Source organism: Myxine glutinosa, chromosome 1 (genome assembly GCF_964187855.1).
Source record: "Myxine glutinosa chromosome 1, kmMyxGlut1.1, whole genome shotgun sequence".
NCBI lineage: Eukaryota > Metazoa > Chordata > Myxini > Myxiniformes > Myxinidae > Myxine > Myxine glutinosa.
In genome coordinates this window covers 63,697,713-63,714,524 of record NC_136261.1, presented here as the reverse complement: position 1 = coordinate 63,714,524, position 16,812 = coordinate 63,697,713, and the positions used below count along the sequence as shown (strand labels likewise).

General features: G+C 44.2%; 1 protein-coding gene across 4 annotated transcripts in view; it reads left to right on the top strand.

The window, feature by feature from the left end:
* ANKRD13C (ankyrin repeat domain 13C) overlaps positions 1-16,812 on the top strand; it is a 122,408-nt gene that overhangs the window by 43,342 nt on the left and 62,254 nt on the right. For 3 of the 4 annotated variants that reach the window (XR_010982474.2, XM_068103564.2, XM_068103565.2), the window contains 2 exons: positions 3,862-3,947; positions 5,390-5,435. The exons of the other annotated variant lie outside the window; for it this stretch is intronic. Coding sequence is in view for 2 of the 3 variants with exons in the window: in XM_068103564.2 (XP_067959665.1) it covers positions 3,862-3,947; positions 5,390-5,435 (132 nt within the window). In the remaining variant the exon portion in view is untranslated. The remainder of the gene's footprint in view (positions 1-3,861; positions 3,948-5,389; positions 5,436-16,812) is intronic. 4 annotated transcript variants of the gene reach the window in all.

Here is a 16,812-nt window from a genome sequence, read left to right as displayed (position 1 = left end):
ACTCCTCAGGCCACTTTAGCAGTTGAGCCACCTTCTCAAAGTGTGAAAAAAAAATTGGCTACCTCCTTTTCATTGAAGGGTGGAACCAGCCTCACATGTCTGCCAACATCCCAGGTGTTCTGACTAGTGGTCGAACCAGTCGGCATGGATGGTGCCTCTCCTCGTTCTCTCATTAAATCCAGCTCCTTGGCTTTAATTTCCTGCTGAAGCACCATTTCGTGTGCCTTTAACTCCCTTTCAGCTTTTTTCTCCTCTGCTTCGAGTTACCTTGCCACTCTCCTTTCCTCTGCTTTCATCCTTTCTAACCTTTCCTGGAGTTCTCGTTCCTGTTCTGCTCTTTCCTTTTCTGCTTTCCTTTCCTCTGCTTTTAACCTTTCCTGGAGTTCTCGTTCCACTCTCCTTTCCTCTGCTTTTCTTTCTTCGAGTTCTCTTGCAGCTCTCCTTTCCTCTGCTTTTTCCCTTTCCTGGCTCAGTACTTGCATCTCCACTTTCTGGAGCTCCACATTTTCTTGTTCTTCTGGTAACCAATCCAAGGCTACCTCTCCCATGTTCCTAGTTCCACCAGAGATTCTATCACCACTGTCTGCATCTCTGGTTTCTTCATTTTAGCTCGGACCTCCAAGCTAAAATGTTTGCCCAATATCAAGAGTTCCGATTTTAGTAATGCTCGGAACTGTGCCTCACTAGGGGTCGCTGTAAACTTCTCTGCGTCAAACTCCATGGTGACTATCCGTTAACACCTGTTAACCTTCACACAAGAAATTTCAAAAAAAACCAAAATATATATTATTTCTTTTGCAAAATTTGGGAATGCTAAAAAATTTCCAAAATTGGGAAATTTAGGAATGCTAGGGAATTCTTTCCCGGACTAAATTTAAGGAATTTTATATCCTGGACGAAGACCCAATTTGCAATTGTCAATTGGACGAGCCCCAAATTTCTGTGACCGGGTCCTCTGCAATCTCCTGGTCTCGGTAACCTCCGAACCCCGAGAGGAACCCCGGCAGAAAGATATATATATGCTATTCCGTGTCGCAATCAATCACTAATGAAACCATCCAGGAAACCACCAAAGGAAACAATCCAAATCAATAAGGAAACCACACCCTTGGTTGTCAATGAACAAATATTATATTAAAAGCACACAAAAAGAACCATACAACAATGGGGCAATCAACCCTACAATCAAATCTTAAGATGGTGACCAAGCTCAAACTCACGGCACCCACAGAGACTGAAACAGAGCCCTTCTCAATGTCTCTAGAACACAATGGTGCTCCCGGCGAAGAGGCGATGGCGATGAGGCGGGTAAGGAGATGTAGGTAAGGCGGGGACCGTCACGTGATCCCAGCCAACCCCAATTGGCGGTGGAAAGAGGAATCCCAAAGACGCTATCCAAACGTGCACATACACCGTGCTGTCGCAAACCGCACCGTATTCTTCAAAGGCCGCTGTCGCGCACACACATCCTCGGCAAACCACCGGAGGGTGGGACCAGCGGATGTGGCTAACCAAGGTTCCGCAAACGACGCGCGAGGTCCCCGAAATGGCGGTCGGTTCTTCATCGGGCCGCAGCCTCTAGGCGAAGATTCTCTGGAATCTCACACCTGTATCTGGCTTCGCAGGCCTTTCCACAACTTTCCAGGACTCAAAGTTCACTCTCCATGGACGCTCGACCACGCTGGGTACGGAGCTTTTACAAAACGCCTCGTTTCACCTCTGCCTCACGCGCTCTTCTTCTTCACAACCTTTTCCTTCCGGGTCACGATCCGATTTCCTTTCTCATTTTTACCATGAGTGCTTTTAACCTTTTAACCACCATAACCATTTCTCTTAAACAACAATACCCATAATACTTAGAACCCACAATAATAATAATAACAGCAATAATAATAATAAGTGCCGAATCCGTAACACAATCTCTAGAGCCAAGTCAAGGTGAATTCGATTTGAAATTCCTCTGCTCTACGTTGTTGAAAATATGGTGAAAAAGCAAAATACGAATCCTGATGAAATCAAAATGTGAGTCATCACATGTGCATGCAGGTGTCTTTTGGATAAACCTTATTTTTATGGTGAAAAATCATCAAAATACAGATCAATAGCATCAAAGATAATCAAAAAAACCCTCTCGGTGTGTTTGCCACGTAAACAAGGGATAGTCGCAAGTTGTTCATTCACTCTTTTGGGTGGGGGTGGGGAATGAATTTTTTGTGCCCATGACCTGATCCTGGGTACCCAGCATGTATGCAAAGTTTGGTGGAGATTTGCTAAGCGATTTCGGTTTTATAAGCAAGAATATGCCATGCCAAAACATATTTTAATATGATATACCTACTGCCATGTCTGCATACTTCCTTGGTAAGTCGGCATTCTTGGATCCCATGGATCTGTTTGAACATTTTTTCCGATCTGACATTTAACATTTTGCGCCTTATTTATTCACCCGTTTGTGTCACACTGATGAGAAAATACACCACCCAGGGGTGCTGTGTAGGATTTCAGGTTTGGATATTTGAGGGAAATCTTTTTTGTTTACTTTGAAAGCGAATTTCCCTTTGACTTGGCTCTCCAGAGATTGCTTGATGGAATCTTCTTCAGTATTTAGTGTAGTGCTGTCCCCGAACTGAGTTCTCGAACTCGGTGCGCCCTTCTGAGTCGAGCTGGATTTGGCGTCAAATCGGAAAATAACTCCATTTTTTTCCGTGTCACATGAAATGAAGTACTGAAAGGAGTGAAAATTTTCATGCTACAATGGAGAAGCATGAATTGAACAACACGCGAATATATTTGCCTTTTTAGAGTACCAGATTGCACAAAGAATGCTTGTGTCGTACGCATACGGTCGCCAGTCGTGCCGTGGTGAGGCTTGGCCAGCACATGTAGCATTGGTCTACACGGTTCACAACTAAAGTACTGTACTTCAGCAATCTTGGATAAACTACAGTACTGTAAACCTGCAAGCTTGGTTAAACCAGAACTTGATCCACCTTCCATTACCAATATGCTTGCCAAGCCAGCCATTCCTTATCAACCATTTTGCTGGAGTGCTTGCACTACTTGGTGAGCACTCTACAAGTTGACTGGTAATGGAACACACCCCTGGTACGGGTGAAAGTTCCATACTCGCTTCTGCAGACAGTGATTTTTGCCAATAATTTGAGTTGGATCCGAACCGAGTTTTTGCTACCGAGTTCCAGCACTAATTCGGTGCTGGCCAGCAATAGAGACCGAGATTTACAGCTGCGATTGATTTTGAGTGGAGCATTATGTGCTCTTGCTCCAGGTATGCACGGCATCACTTGTGCATGTAATTGCGGTGTTTTTGTTGTTTTTACTATTTTTCATAATTACACTGCAGGAAGTAAGTCTGTGGAGAATCGCACACACAAATCAGACAATAGGGTAAATATTTTATTTGCAATTATACCTAAATCTTGACTTCCTTTTGTAATTTACAACTTTCCAGTTTTTACCGTGAAAGTCACCGATTCCGTGAATTCCATCCATTTTCCATGATCGCAGAAAATCAATGGCTTAGCTGATGCGATTGGGATATGAAAGGATTTTAAGAAATGTCCTCATTTTGGTTTTCTTACTATTCCTTTAGAGTTGGCTTGTATCCATCGAGGAGGCCTTGCATATACCAAACTGTTCACTTCCGCCAGGTCTTGAACTTCAGGTTTTTCTAGACCATTCGTGCGTGGCCCTAATGAATCATTATTGGGGATTAATCAATGTATAACATTACACATGAGCTGCATTCTTGAAGTGTGGTGTGTGTTCTCTCTCACACATGCATATTTGATCAATTAACTGCTTTATTGAAAATTGTGACACTTGATTTGCCTTGCCTTGCAGTCAAGGCTCTGCTTCGAAAGTTGAAACAACAATCAAGTGAACATGTCGAGGAGAAACGGCCGCGACTCCTTAAGGCTCTGGATGAGGTGCAGAAACATTGCAGCCATGCAATTTTTACCTCTTGTTACCATAATTTAAATGGCTTTTTCTTGTGTTTTACACCATCGGTACTTTTAGGTGGTGGATATAAGAGATATGAGGGTCTACACCAGAGCTTCAGAAAGTCGGGACATCGGGGGGGGGGGGGGGAATCTTCAGGAAGTTTGATTGCTCTAGGGTCTAGTGGAAGGAAGGTGTTGGAAAGAAAGAGCAAAGTATTGATGAAGAAATTGAGCACGGCTGCACATGTTGCGCAAACAAAACGATCATTCGCACATCGGCTATGCAGTCCGCCTGCCGCAAAAACCCATTTGGCATTTTTGCACGACCAAAAAATGGTGATTAAAAGGTGGGTGAAAAAGTGGTTAAAATCAATTAGTTCTAGACTAGCAGGTTTCCCGGCTTGGGATCCCAGGATCCTGAGTTTGAATCCCGGTCGATCGCTGAATTAACGACACGGGGGTTGACTCAGCCTATCGTCCTTCTGAGGTTGGCAAATTGAGCACCAGTTCACTGGTAATTCCCTGTGTGTCGCAAGAGGCGACCATCGGGGTTGGCGGCAAGAAGGCCATCCGGCTGTAAAACATTGCTTCAAAAATGGGGCCACGGTGCCCAAAAAAGGCCAACCCCTGCTCTGCGGGGACAAATGACCTCTAAAGGTGGTTCTTCTTCTTCTTCTCCTCAACCTCAGGTTTGTGAGCACTAGTATCAGGTTGCCAAAGTATTTGCTCTTAGAAGGCAGAAACTTTTCTGAAGGCTCTGATCAACATCCCCCAATAAAATTTTGTGGCCTAATTTGCAAAGCAAAGATCTTGGTTGGTGGTTCCTGTGGCTGCTTGGCTACATCATTTTCTGGAAGTGTGGCTGTGCCACTGATGCAGTGTCCCCATTACCAGTAAGCTGGTACTCATTTTTCCGACCTCGGAAGGATGACAGGCTGGGTCCACCCACCTGGTGCTAATTCAATTGCACGACAGGGGCTCAAACTCAGGACCCTAAGATCTCAAGCCAGCCACCTTAACCTGAGCCAACACCAGGCTTTTGCTGTTGGTTAATACTACTGATATGCCAAAATTTGATTGCCCTCTTCCCCCCACGGTTTACCGCAAGCTGTGCACCACCATCCCATGTCATCTCCTATCCCTATCCACAATCTTCTCTACCTGCATTATCCCTACCTAACTGAACCCTCGTACTTGCAGGTTACTATGTTTCCTCCCCTCCTCTCTCTCTCTCTTTTCCTGATTGTTTATTCACTTGCTTTTTGTGTCCATTTGTTGCCCGATTGTCAGTCCATTGCTTTTTACCGTCCATCAAATCACTCTTCCATGAGTCTAGATATTGTATGGAAATAAAATTTTCAATCGTTTTGTTGGGTTTCTACAGTTTTTGTCTTTTCTAATGTTTGTATCTTTTCTTCGCCTGGCAGTTAGGAAGCTTCTATCTTGAACTGCACTGGGATTTCCAAAGTTGGGGTAAGCTTTCTCCTTTTTCTGTGTTATCCACTTTTACCTTGTTCAGCTCTTTCTGCTACATCTTCTGTTATTTTTGTTTGGCAAAAGTGCCTTACATACTTCATGGTAACGTTTTAAAAATGGAAAATTAATAAATTAACCTACTGGAGGCCAAGTTGTGTTGAAAACACAGTCAACATACCTGCAGTAATCCGACATATTTGTACATATAAGGTCACACAGCTTGTGTTCAGGGAAGTAGTAGTTTTGCATAATTAGCAAACTATTTGACCTTTCAATACCTCGATTATCCTTTGCAGTTATCCGAAGCCCAAAGTGGGTGTCATGCAAATCCTCTTATTGGTTGATGTTGGACAGAGATCTTTTGTCTTGTGGCCTCACCTTAACCTGCGGCTGTTCTTATTTTGGAATGTTCCGATTGAAGTGCTGTGGAAATATTTGCTCAAATGATTTAGTCTTGGTCGCAATTGTATTCCCTTGTAATTTACAATCATGCCCCAAAGAAGATATCATCAGGGAGGGGGAGCGTGAGTGAAAATGCATCACAGCCATTATTAATGGACTAACCAGTCCGGTGTGTGCCGGTGTGTGCCCCGGTTTAGAATAGGTACACCGTATCCCTGCGTGTCGTAAGAGGCGACTAAAGGGTTGGCGTCAGGAAGGGCATCCGGCCATAAAAACATTGCCTCAAAAAGGAAACCATGATGATCGTGATGGGGCCCGCAAGGCTAACCCCTGCTCCAGCAGGGAAAATGTCCTTTAAAAAAGGGGGGAAAAAAAAACCCAGTGGCGCGGTGGAAAGGGGGGGATTTACGAGTTAAAGAAACACTGCCTTAATTACAAACAGCGTGGGGTTAGCCTTTCATAGCATGAGCTGTCTGCTTTCGACTAAGATCGCCACATGTAACGGCGGCTGCAGCAGTCACATGATGCCTTAAAGGTAACTGATGAGTACATGTCAAGGTCATTGCTTAAGGGCATCACCAGTTCCTGTTTTTCAGATTTTCGATACCAGGTTGGAAACATGGCAACCTTTAAATAATAATAATAATAATAATGAATTCCCCAGCACTGTCAGGGTAGAAACTCACCCTTGATGCTCTGACGGTCACTTGTTCCATGATTGTGTGTCAGAACAAATAGTTCATCAATCTTGTCGCATTCTCGCACTGCTCAAATGATTCTGTCTTAATATCCATTTGTAATAGTCATGTGAGGCTCTTGCAGTAGCTTGCACACAGTGGTGTAGTCTAGTTTTTGTAGTGGTTATACTGTGATTTTTCCCTTCCAGCCTTATAGTCACCCGTCCCAGAGCGACGCGCCCCGGAGCGACACCCGTCCTGAAGCGACACCCCATAAGCACCACCACACTCACTAATGCATACAGTAGGTGACGTCAGATCCGGGTCACAGGTCACGGAAGCCCCAATGCCATTAGTCAGTGCTTCTTCACACAAAAAAAACCACCTTTAGAGGCCATTTTTTCCCCGCAAAGCGGGGGTTGGCCTTTTTCGGGAACCGTGGTTGTTGTTGTTTTTTTGGTCCCCTTTTTGAAGCAATGTTTTTACGGCCGGATGCCCTTCCTGCCGCCAACCCTTTTTGCCGCCTTTAACGACAAACAGGGATTTTACCAGTGAACTGGTACTCAATTAGTCGACCTCGGAAGGATGACAGGCTGAGTCAACCCCCCTGGCGTTAATTCAGCGATCGACCGGGATTCGAACCCAGGATCCTAGGATCCTAAGCCGGCACCCTAGCCGCTAGCCCAACACCAGGGTTCTTAACAGGCTTCTTAACACAGACGGGGTGAATTTTATCAAATCAAATCACATTTTATTCATATAGTGCATTTTAGGAATGAAAGTTATTTATATAGCGCATTTTATGAATGAAAGTGTGAAAGTTCTGTCACGAAACTATGTTGTTACGTATCCTCGCGCATTTTTAAGTGGGTATACGGAAATCCTGGACCTTTCCTAGTGGGTATACGGCGTATACCTGCGTGTCACGTAGACTACACCACTGCTTGTACATATGTCATGTGTAAAAGGAGTACATTAGTCAACATCATTGTATTATTGCATGAATTTCAAGGACCTAGGTAGATGATGGAGAAATCTGCAGAGTGAATGGGATTTGAATCCTGGGTTCCCAGCTTCGTGAGCTGTTTTCCAAGATGGGAATGCCAAACAAGCCAAGCATAATTACAGGAATAGTGACCCCCCGAAGAGGTTTGCATTCCATTATTTTGGGGGGGCTTCTCATCAGTTGGATCATGGGTCTTCAAATTCCTTTCAGCCAAAATTCCAATTACCTGACTTTGGTTCCTTTCTTGCATTGGTGGTAGTGTTTAATTCGTGGTCTGTTAACCTTAGGCAGGTCATTGGGGCACAATGGTGGTATTCCTGTGTGCAAATATACCCAGTGGTACCCATATTCTCTCTAGGCCAGATTTCTAAGTGGACATTGGAATTTAACCCACACCAGTGATGGCAATGCAACAAGGTTTATCTATTCTACCACTGAGCTGCTCACAGTTGCCTTATTTGATGATACCTTATGAGGTTGTTCACTGGATGTTAAGGAACATTGAATAATCCATCATCTTTCCATCCATCCTTGCTCCCTTTTAACTTGTGCTTAAGAAGAGAGTATATGGAAATTGGCTATCGGACTGAACTTGGGTTTCTCAATGAGGTACAAACTGGTTTTGTGTTGTCCTCGACCTGAATTGACCAATTGTGCTGACCGCTACCACATCTTATCTGTCATGGTGAGGGTTTTTTTTCTTTCCCTTTGTACAATGACATAAGTTCCTGGGAGGACATTGTACATCTATTGCATACAGGACAAGGACACTTTAATGTGGTATGAGGTGTCATGAAAAACAGCTCCCGTGCGATTTGCGTGCTAAAATAGATTTTTTTGCTTTGTTGGATTGATTTTAGGTCAATTTATTCGAAAATAATGGGGTTCAAATTTTCCGACCCCTGGACCCCCTTTTAAGGGGTGTTTTGTTTCCAGTGACCCCCGGGACTGACCATGCGACTTTCTCCCCTAACAACTGAGAGATTTTATCGATCTCGGGGTCGTTAGAGAGGTTTTCGATGATGCTAAATCCATTTATGATACTTTCGAAGCGACCGGAAGTGGCGATCCCCGACTTCCGGTTAGGTTCCATGCCAAGGTCAAGGTCATTTCGAAGGTAGCGATAAAACCTGGTCATATAGTACCACTCTCTGAGGGTTTTCATGCACGAGAAGACGGCTGAAGCAGTTATTTTTGCGATCAGACTGGCCAGTCACAAATAAATCTACGTTTTAAAGCCATTCTTAGTCAAATTTAGAAAATATTTACCGAAATAGCAAAAGTCTTACAAATGATATAAATACAGAACTATGTGTGTTTCGCTTGTTTAATGTCACAAAATGTTTTTGTTTACACAAGTATGTAATAATGTAACACAATTCCTCTAAATTCTCAAGATAATACATCCGAGAATCATGCAAGATAATTTTGATAATTAAATAGCTTTTAAACTAAAATTACTGGACGGATTATTCGTCAAAATCTTCGCTAACTATATCATTTCTTACCAAATGTACACAATTATCGACACAAGTAGTTAAGAAATGTAACACAATTCCTCTAAATTCTCAAGATAACACATCCGAGAATCATGCAAACTAAACTACTGGACGGATTATTCGTCAACGTCTTCGCTATGTATATAATTTCTGACCAAATTTACACAGTTATCGACATAACATTTACATAGAGGAGTGCATGGAAGAACATCAAGGTTTTGGAAGGGGGAAGGTAAGAGATGGTGGTGAACAGCTATTTAAAATACCTGGAGGGAGGAGTGGGATTGAAGATAGTGTGGGAGTTTGTTCCAGAGGCAGGAGAAAAGAGGAATGAAAGAGTGAAGGTGAGCAGAGAGTCTTGATTTTGGCAATTTCACCAGAAGAGGGTTGCTGGCAGATCTTGTGTGACCTGAAGGAATATTCGGGGGACAGAGCACAGACAAAGCTGGGGGAACTAGGCCTGAGAGGAGTCTGTAGAAGACAGAAAGATCACATACCTGCCTGGGGTGAGCGAGAGAAAGGCACTCGGAATCGACTTTACCACGGGAGATACAAATGATTCTAATAGCCTTTGGTTTTTCTACAGCATGAAGCCGAGCTAGGTGTGTGTGAGGTAGGAGCACCAGCCTAGAGGGGAGAGCAGTACTCCATCAAGCTGCGGATTAAAGCTTTGTATGTGGTGAGAATCTCATAAGTGCCCAAAAAGGACTTCGCACGACGGAGGATGCCCAGTCAGTGACTGGCTTTGGAGGCCAGCTTGGAAATGTGATTTTCCCAGAAAAGATCATGGCTGATAGTGAGACCCACTCCTCACCCAGCTCGTACAGCGAACCAGATGTTCAATCCCTTCTTGATGAAATCAGGCAGACAAAATCCACCAGCCTCCTTCATTCGCTGAAGAACGCCTTGCTCTATGCGCTTTTCGAGATCAAGGAGCCTCTGGTAGTCGCTCCCAATGTAAACTTCTGATAGGTTATTGACGAGGTTTTTGTCACGAACTCTGGAATGAATGGTGAGCGGCAAGCATATTGAGAGGGGCGTCTGGGCAGTTTGCTGAAAGATTTCGTTTTGTTTTGGCTGATGCTTTACCTGGCGATCGGTTCGAGTATTCTGGACGAGAAACTGGCAAGCAACATCAACAGTTTTGTCCACTTGTGCATTTCAGAAACTTTGAGAACATGACGGCCAAATAGGAGATGAGTGAGGAAGAACTGGAGAAGTGGAGGATTCTCAAAGTCTTCAAACATTCCCCTGAACGACCAGCTTTGATGCTGCATTATCTCTTCCCTTAGAATGTTTGCCATGTTCTTCAAGTTGCCAACTGTGTCGTCGTTATCCAGCTGTGCAGACCTCAGTTGCATGGCCTTCCTAACCGCCAGTGAAAGAACGAGGTTGTCGGGCTCATTTTTGCGTAGTGATTGGACGAACTGGATATTCGGAAGCCGTTCAGTAATGAGCTTTTTCAAATGCTTGCGGTAGTTGGTTGTCTGATTGATCTCTACATTATACCTCTTCAAAATGGACAAATATGCACCATTCACTTCAGCCATGTTCAGAGTAAGATCGTCCGCAGTAAGAGTATTTTGGACGGAGAGAAGCAACTGTTCATCACATAGAGAGCCAATAAGCTGGGTATTACTACGATCTTTTCGCGTTAAAGTGCGCTGCGCGTATCGTAAACATTTCCTTTGATAGTATTTTTCAAGAGCAGAGGCATCCCCAGCGTCTTCTAACTCGGACACGCAAGTTCTGATGCGGTCATCCTGAGTCTTGAGCTTTATATCGAGGAAGTTTTCACCCATCTTGTCAAAGTAAACGCGATGGAGAGGTTCTGAAATGTTATTAGAACAAAAGCTACATGACGAGAACAGACACACCTTTTCCTTCGGGATGGTTTTTGTTCTTTTAGGTCGGGTAGAGTCAGCCACACTGGAAGGTCGTCCAGGCCCACGCGCAGGGCATGCAGGAGAATCAAACCGGACTCGTTTAACCCTTAGCCGTTCAATCATGCTTGTGTTGACGATGGGTTTTCGACATTCGCTATGATACCATACTGATTTCCGTTCAGATTCACCTAAGCTAGCTAACAGATCTGTAAGTCGCTTAATATCACCCTGACCCAAAGACAGTTGCTCGTTAGCACAATAAATAAGTTCGCCAATCATATCAGGATTGTTTATCAGTCTCTTCTTTGATGTAGCTCCCTCATTGCAGATGATGCACACGCTGTTCTTCTCAGACATGACCTCTAGATGGTTTTGTACTAGTCTCTGTCAGCCTTCTTTCTGAAAAACAAACAAAAAAAAGCCTTGAGCATTTTACCAATATTTTTTTGTCCTTATCTCGTGACAGGGCATCTAGATCGCAAAAATAACTGCACCAAACGTCTTCCTGTGCCTGAAAACCATAAAAAAGAGGTATTACATGCCTAAGTTTATTGCTACAATTGAAATGACCTTGACCTTAGCATCTTTGGTGAACGGAAATCTGGGATCGCCACTTCCGGTCGCTTCGAAAGTATCATAAATGGATTTAGCGTCATCGAAAACCTCTCTAACGACCCCGAGATTGATAAAATCTCTCAGTTGTTAGGGGAGAAAGTCGCATGGTCAGTCCCGGGGGTCACTGGAAACAAAACACCCCATAAAAAGGGGTCCGGGGGTCGGAAAATTTGAACCCCATTATTTTTCAATATTTTGACCTCGAATTAATCCAACAATGCAAAAAAAATCAATTTTAGTACGCAAATCGCATGGGATTACACTTCATACCACACTACTTGGACAAAATGCAATTAAGAGAGAGACTCAAAGGTCTGCATATGACTAAGGTGCAGGGTCCGCCAAAAGTCTTGTTTCAAACAGCAATGTCGGAAATAAGAAGTATGTTGTACTGAATATATGAGATGGGAATGAAAGAAAACACTTTGGAGATGGTTCACAATTTATTTCGTGAAAAATCACATCCAGTTAATGACCGACACGGGCTCGGTTCGATTTAGGCATAAATTGTGGTCTTAGATGCCTCTCCAGGCAGTCTATGTCACAAATGCTCGATGTGATTGGGGTCCAGCAATGGGGAGAGCCATGGATGATGGGTAACTTTATCTTTGTGCTCAACAACATCAATCGGTGACAGCATGTGCCCTGTGGATTGGAGCAATGTCGTCCTGAAAGACACCCCTCCCAGCAGGGAAGAAATGCTGCATCATGGGATGCAGATGATCACTCGGGATGGTAACGTAGCATGCTGCATCAACCCTGCCTTCTAATGGAATGAGTGGACGCAGGCATTGCCAGGAAAACGTGCTCCGCACCATTAGGGAACTGCCATAACCTTTTACTATTGGAACTAGGTACTTGAGGCTGCAGAACCTGCTGGGCTGTTGCCACACGTGCACAAGTCCATTTGCCGAGAACATGGTGAAGGATGACTCCTCAGACCACATCACATTCCACGACTGATCGACAGTCTGTTTGTTGCCTCTGCTCCTTGCACCACTAGACCTGCAAATGGGAATTTGCCAGGTGTTACGAGCGGTTTGTGCATAGGAACCCGGTTATGGTATCCCACCCTGTGAAGTTCCTTCCTGACAGTTTTCAATGATACAGGATGCAAACGACCCATGTTGAACTCTGCACACTGTTTGTCCGCCATTGCTCTCCTGTGTCGGCTCACAGTCCAGAATAATACCTGTGCATCGCGCATATCAGGTCTGCGCTTAGGTTAGGCCCATTGTGCCCTTCAATTGTGACGTCTTTCTTTCTTTTTTCAGGCTGACACCACCTTTGAGACAGTTCCTTGTGACACGTTGGCATTTCCGCAGCCTTTTTTTTTGTTTGTTTGTTTTTTTTTTGTTTTTTTTGTATACAAGATCAAGGCTCGTGTGTGAGCTAACATTAATCACAAAAAAACAAACGGACTTAAAACGTATGATAAAAGGAGCGGGAGACAAGATGGGGGAGAGAGAGGGAAGCACACAAGTACAACAGTAGAGAACAGGGACATCGGGAGATCTGTGGGAGGGAGAGGGCTTGGGCGGGGTGAGGCATGGGAATGGGGGGGGGGGGGGGGGGGGTGGGAGAGGTAAAAAAAAAAAAAACACATGGACACTGCTAGGACTTCCAGGAAAGAAGTCGATATTTAAAGGATATTTGTCACTTTATTATTAATATAATCTTTATTTATTAATTATTTGTTTATTAATCGTTATTTATTAATTATTTGTTATTATCCTTCGTCACTGAGGTGACAGTGACGCTGGTCAATAATTACACCCTGTTCAAAGTCATTGAGGTCTCTTCTTGCGGCCGAGCTGGCTCTTAATACCGGACCCAAGCTGCAGCCCGCTTATATATGCATGACGATAGTTGAATGCTAAGAGACTTGCATATTACACATGCCAGTCACACACGTGTGGCGGCCCCATACTTTACATATATGCTGTACGGCCTGTGTAACATGGTGTTTCCATTTTCTTTTCTCCACTGTCTATTTATTCACCTGAGTTGGCTAGCCAGATTGTGTAAAGGTACGCACACTCACCTCTAAGCTGTCTGGCCTGTTTTTGAATCTCGACCCAGCTACAATCTGTCATCCTGATGTTTCACTGGCTTGAAGCTTCCCTCTGTGCCACTCCTCGGATAGACATTAAACTGGGCGCCCGTCTGCTAATATTAGTTGTTGGATGTTATAGATCCCACGATATCCTTCGTGAAGAGCAGGTGAACTATATTTGGCTGGCATCATGAACAAATTCAAAATTCCTGATATTTATCTCATCTATTTATGAAGTATGATAATCTCATCTATTTATCATGCAACATGTACTGTATGTATCTAGGTACAGTACGTGTGTGCATCTATTATGTGACATATGGAAACGCTTTCCACCTTCGTTCAGTCGAGGCAAATTCCAGTTGACATTCAGTTTTTGGCTGATTATAAGGAGAATTTGGAGTTCCTCCCTGAAGAGAACATCTCAAAAAGACTGCAAAGCGTGCGCTGCTGTTTCTAGTCCAGGACGAGGTTTATTTGATGAACAAACCAAAGACATTACACAGGACTGGTAGCCAATTTTGAAACGGAAACATGCTATTTCTAATAGATTACAGTGGAGTTTTCACCATAAACAACAAGGTCAGTTGAGTTCCCCGTCGTTTGTACCAAATGGTGCGTCGAGCTTGACACCTATCAGGACTGAACGAAGCTCTCCAGATGAAAGGCAAGTTGTAATTCATTTCATTCTCCCTCGAGTGTGTTACATTCCCGGCCTTTGTCATCACGCCTTGCTCGCTGAAGCTTACGGTTGCACCTTAACGGCAACAAACTCTGCAGAGAGGGATCCTCTCTCGCAGATGCATCTCTGCGATTTGCGATTGGCAGAGGGCATTTTCTCCTTTCCAAAATTGTAAATGAGTATCCGTTCACTGTGCCGCCTTGGAATTTGTTTGCTTTTACTCATCTGCAGAAGACGTCGCCTGATGCACTTTCTCTATCGTCCTTTCAACAAGGCCGGTTTAGAAACGGGTGCAACCCTCTTTTCCTACGCGAAGGGGTCTTGTTTCTTTTTCATTCAATCGTGCTGCTTTTATGTGCTCTCCGAGTGCTTTTGCCGAGTTGGTTTTCATGTGGGCCTTCAGGCTGTGGCGCACATTGTGAATGTCACTGAGTGTGCCAACCGATGGGCTTCGCCTACAAATTGGCCATTCTCATTTGTTACAGCACAGGGCTGTGAAGAATGTCTTTGGGGGCGTTCGGCTTATTGTCAGCCTGGAATAGCTGTGATGATCAGGAGATAAACGAGCACAGCTTTACACCATTGTTTCCGATCTCACTTCCTACTTCCAACTCGTGCTAAAAAAGAAAATCCTATGCTTCTGATTTTGAGTCCATCACTTCCGATTTATGCATCGACTTCACTCTCCATAACCATCTATTTTCAATTTTAGTACCTTATTTGTATGTTTGCATGGCTTCTGTACCTCACTTTCTTTTCTTTCTTTACAAGATCGAGGGTCATGAAATAGCAAGCTCAAGGGGAGCATGGACTGTTAGCAATGGAGTGTTTAAGGTTAATTAAGGACACAATATGCATGTGAATGAACGAACAGGAAAAGAAGATAGAGAGGAGAAGAGGAAAGACTTTATAACCTGCAAGTTAAAGGGTTGGGTTAGGAAGGGTTAATGGGGGGTAAGAGATATTTGGGGGTAAGAATGGAGGATGAAAAAAGATGGTGGTGCACCGCTTGTTTAAGTACCTGGAGGGAAGAGTAGGTAGGCAGTTCATTCTGTAAGGTGTGTCTGTAAGGCAGTTCATTCATTATATGGGAGAACTGAGGAACAAAAGAGATGAACTGTACAGTCAGCCTGGATGTTGGACGTTTAACCAGGAGAGGGTTACTGGAAGAAGACGTACACCCTGGAGTTGCTGGGCGAAGTCGGAAGGCTGAGAGAGTGGAGGGAACTTGACTATAGGAGAGGGGGTAAAGAAGAGAGAGGCCTCTGACCTGCTTGCAATATGAGAGCAACAGACCCGGTTCTTCGGCCTCATCGCTGAAGATTCCGGTCATGTTGAGAGCATTAAATTTCACAGAATCCAGGAGAGACAGATCTTATGCTGGGACAGGAGCCCATAGGGGAGAGCAGTACGCCATTGAGTTGCGTACAAAAGCCTGCAGCCTATATACAGAAAAGAGTGACAATGCCAGTAGGTTGCAGACAAGAATGAACAAAAGCCTAACTTCCTTGACAATGTCTGGTGTTCTGATAAGGCCCATTTCCTTATTTATGGACATGTCAACTCCAATAACTGCATATCCATTACTGGGCTTCGACACCCCCGATCTTGTGCTCAAGTAACCTTCCACTGAGAAAAATGCACTACCTGGGTCGCAATCAGGAAACATGAAATCGTTGGCCTCTTCTGGTTTAATGACAACACAAGCAAGGCAATGACTGTCAATACGAAACGTTACATCCAAGTTCTTAGAAAGTTTTGGAGGGCCCTAGCAACAGTCGCAGGAGGGGGGGGGGGGGGGGGATTACAGGATTTTCAACAATGGTTTCAACAGGATTTTCAACAATGGTTTCAACAGGATTTTCAACCCCCCACTTCAAATGATTCACAGAACTGGCTCAACATGTATTTTGGTGACGGAACCATCAGTTGAAGACGAATACTTGCTGTTGAATGGGCCCCACACTTATCAGATCTGTCACCACCAGATTTATATCTTTGGGGCTATCTGAAGAACAATGTCTACAGAGGAAGGCCACAATCCACTGAATAACTCAAAGCAACAACTATCCATAAAATTCCTGAAATTCCTGCAGCGGAATGTGTCTGTGATCAACCATTTTGCCCCCCTGCCCCCAAATCCAAGTGAACTTTGCAGTGTTGTGGTGTGGCAAACATTTGACGCATGTCATTAAAGCACAGTTAAGCACAGTCTGTGCCTGATCTTACACCCTTTGCCATCTCTGTGCTTTGTCTTACACCCTCTGCCCTCTCGGTGCTTTATCTTACACCCTCTGCCTTCTCTGTGCTTTGTCTTGTAACCTCTGCCTTCTCTGTGCATTGTCTTGTATCCTCTGCCTTCTCTGTGCTTTGTCTTGTACCCTCTGCCTTCTCTGTGCTTTGTCGTGTATCCTCTGCCTTCTCTGTGCTTTGTCTTGTAACCTCTGCCTTCTCTGTGCTTTATCATACACCCTCTGCCTTCTTTGTGCTTTGTCGTGTAACTTCTGCCTTCTCTGTGCTTTATCATACACCCTCTGCCCTCTCTGTGCTT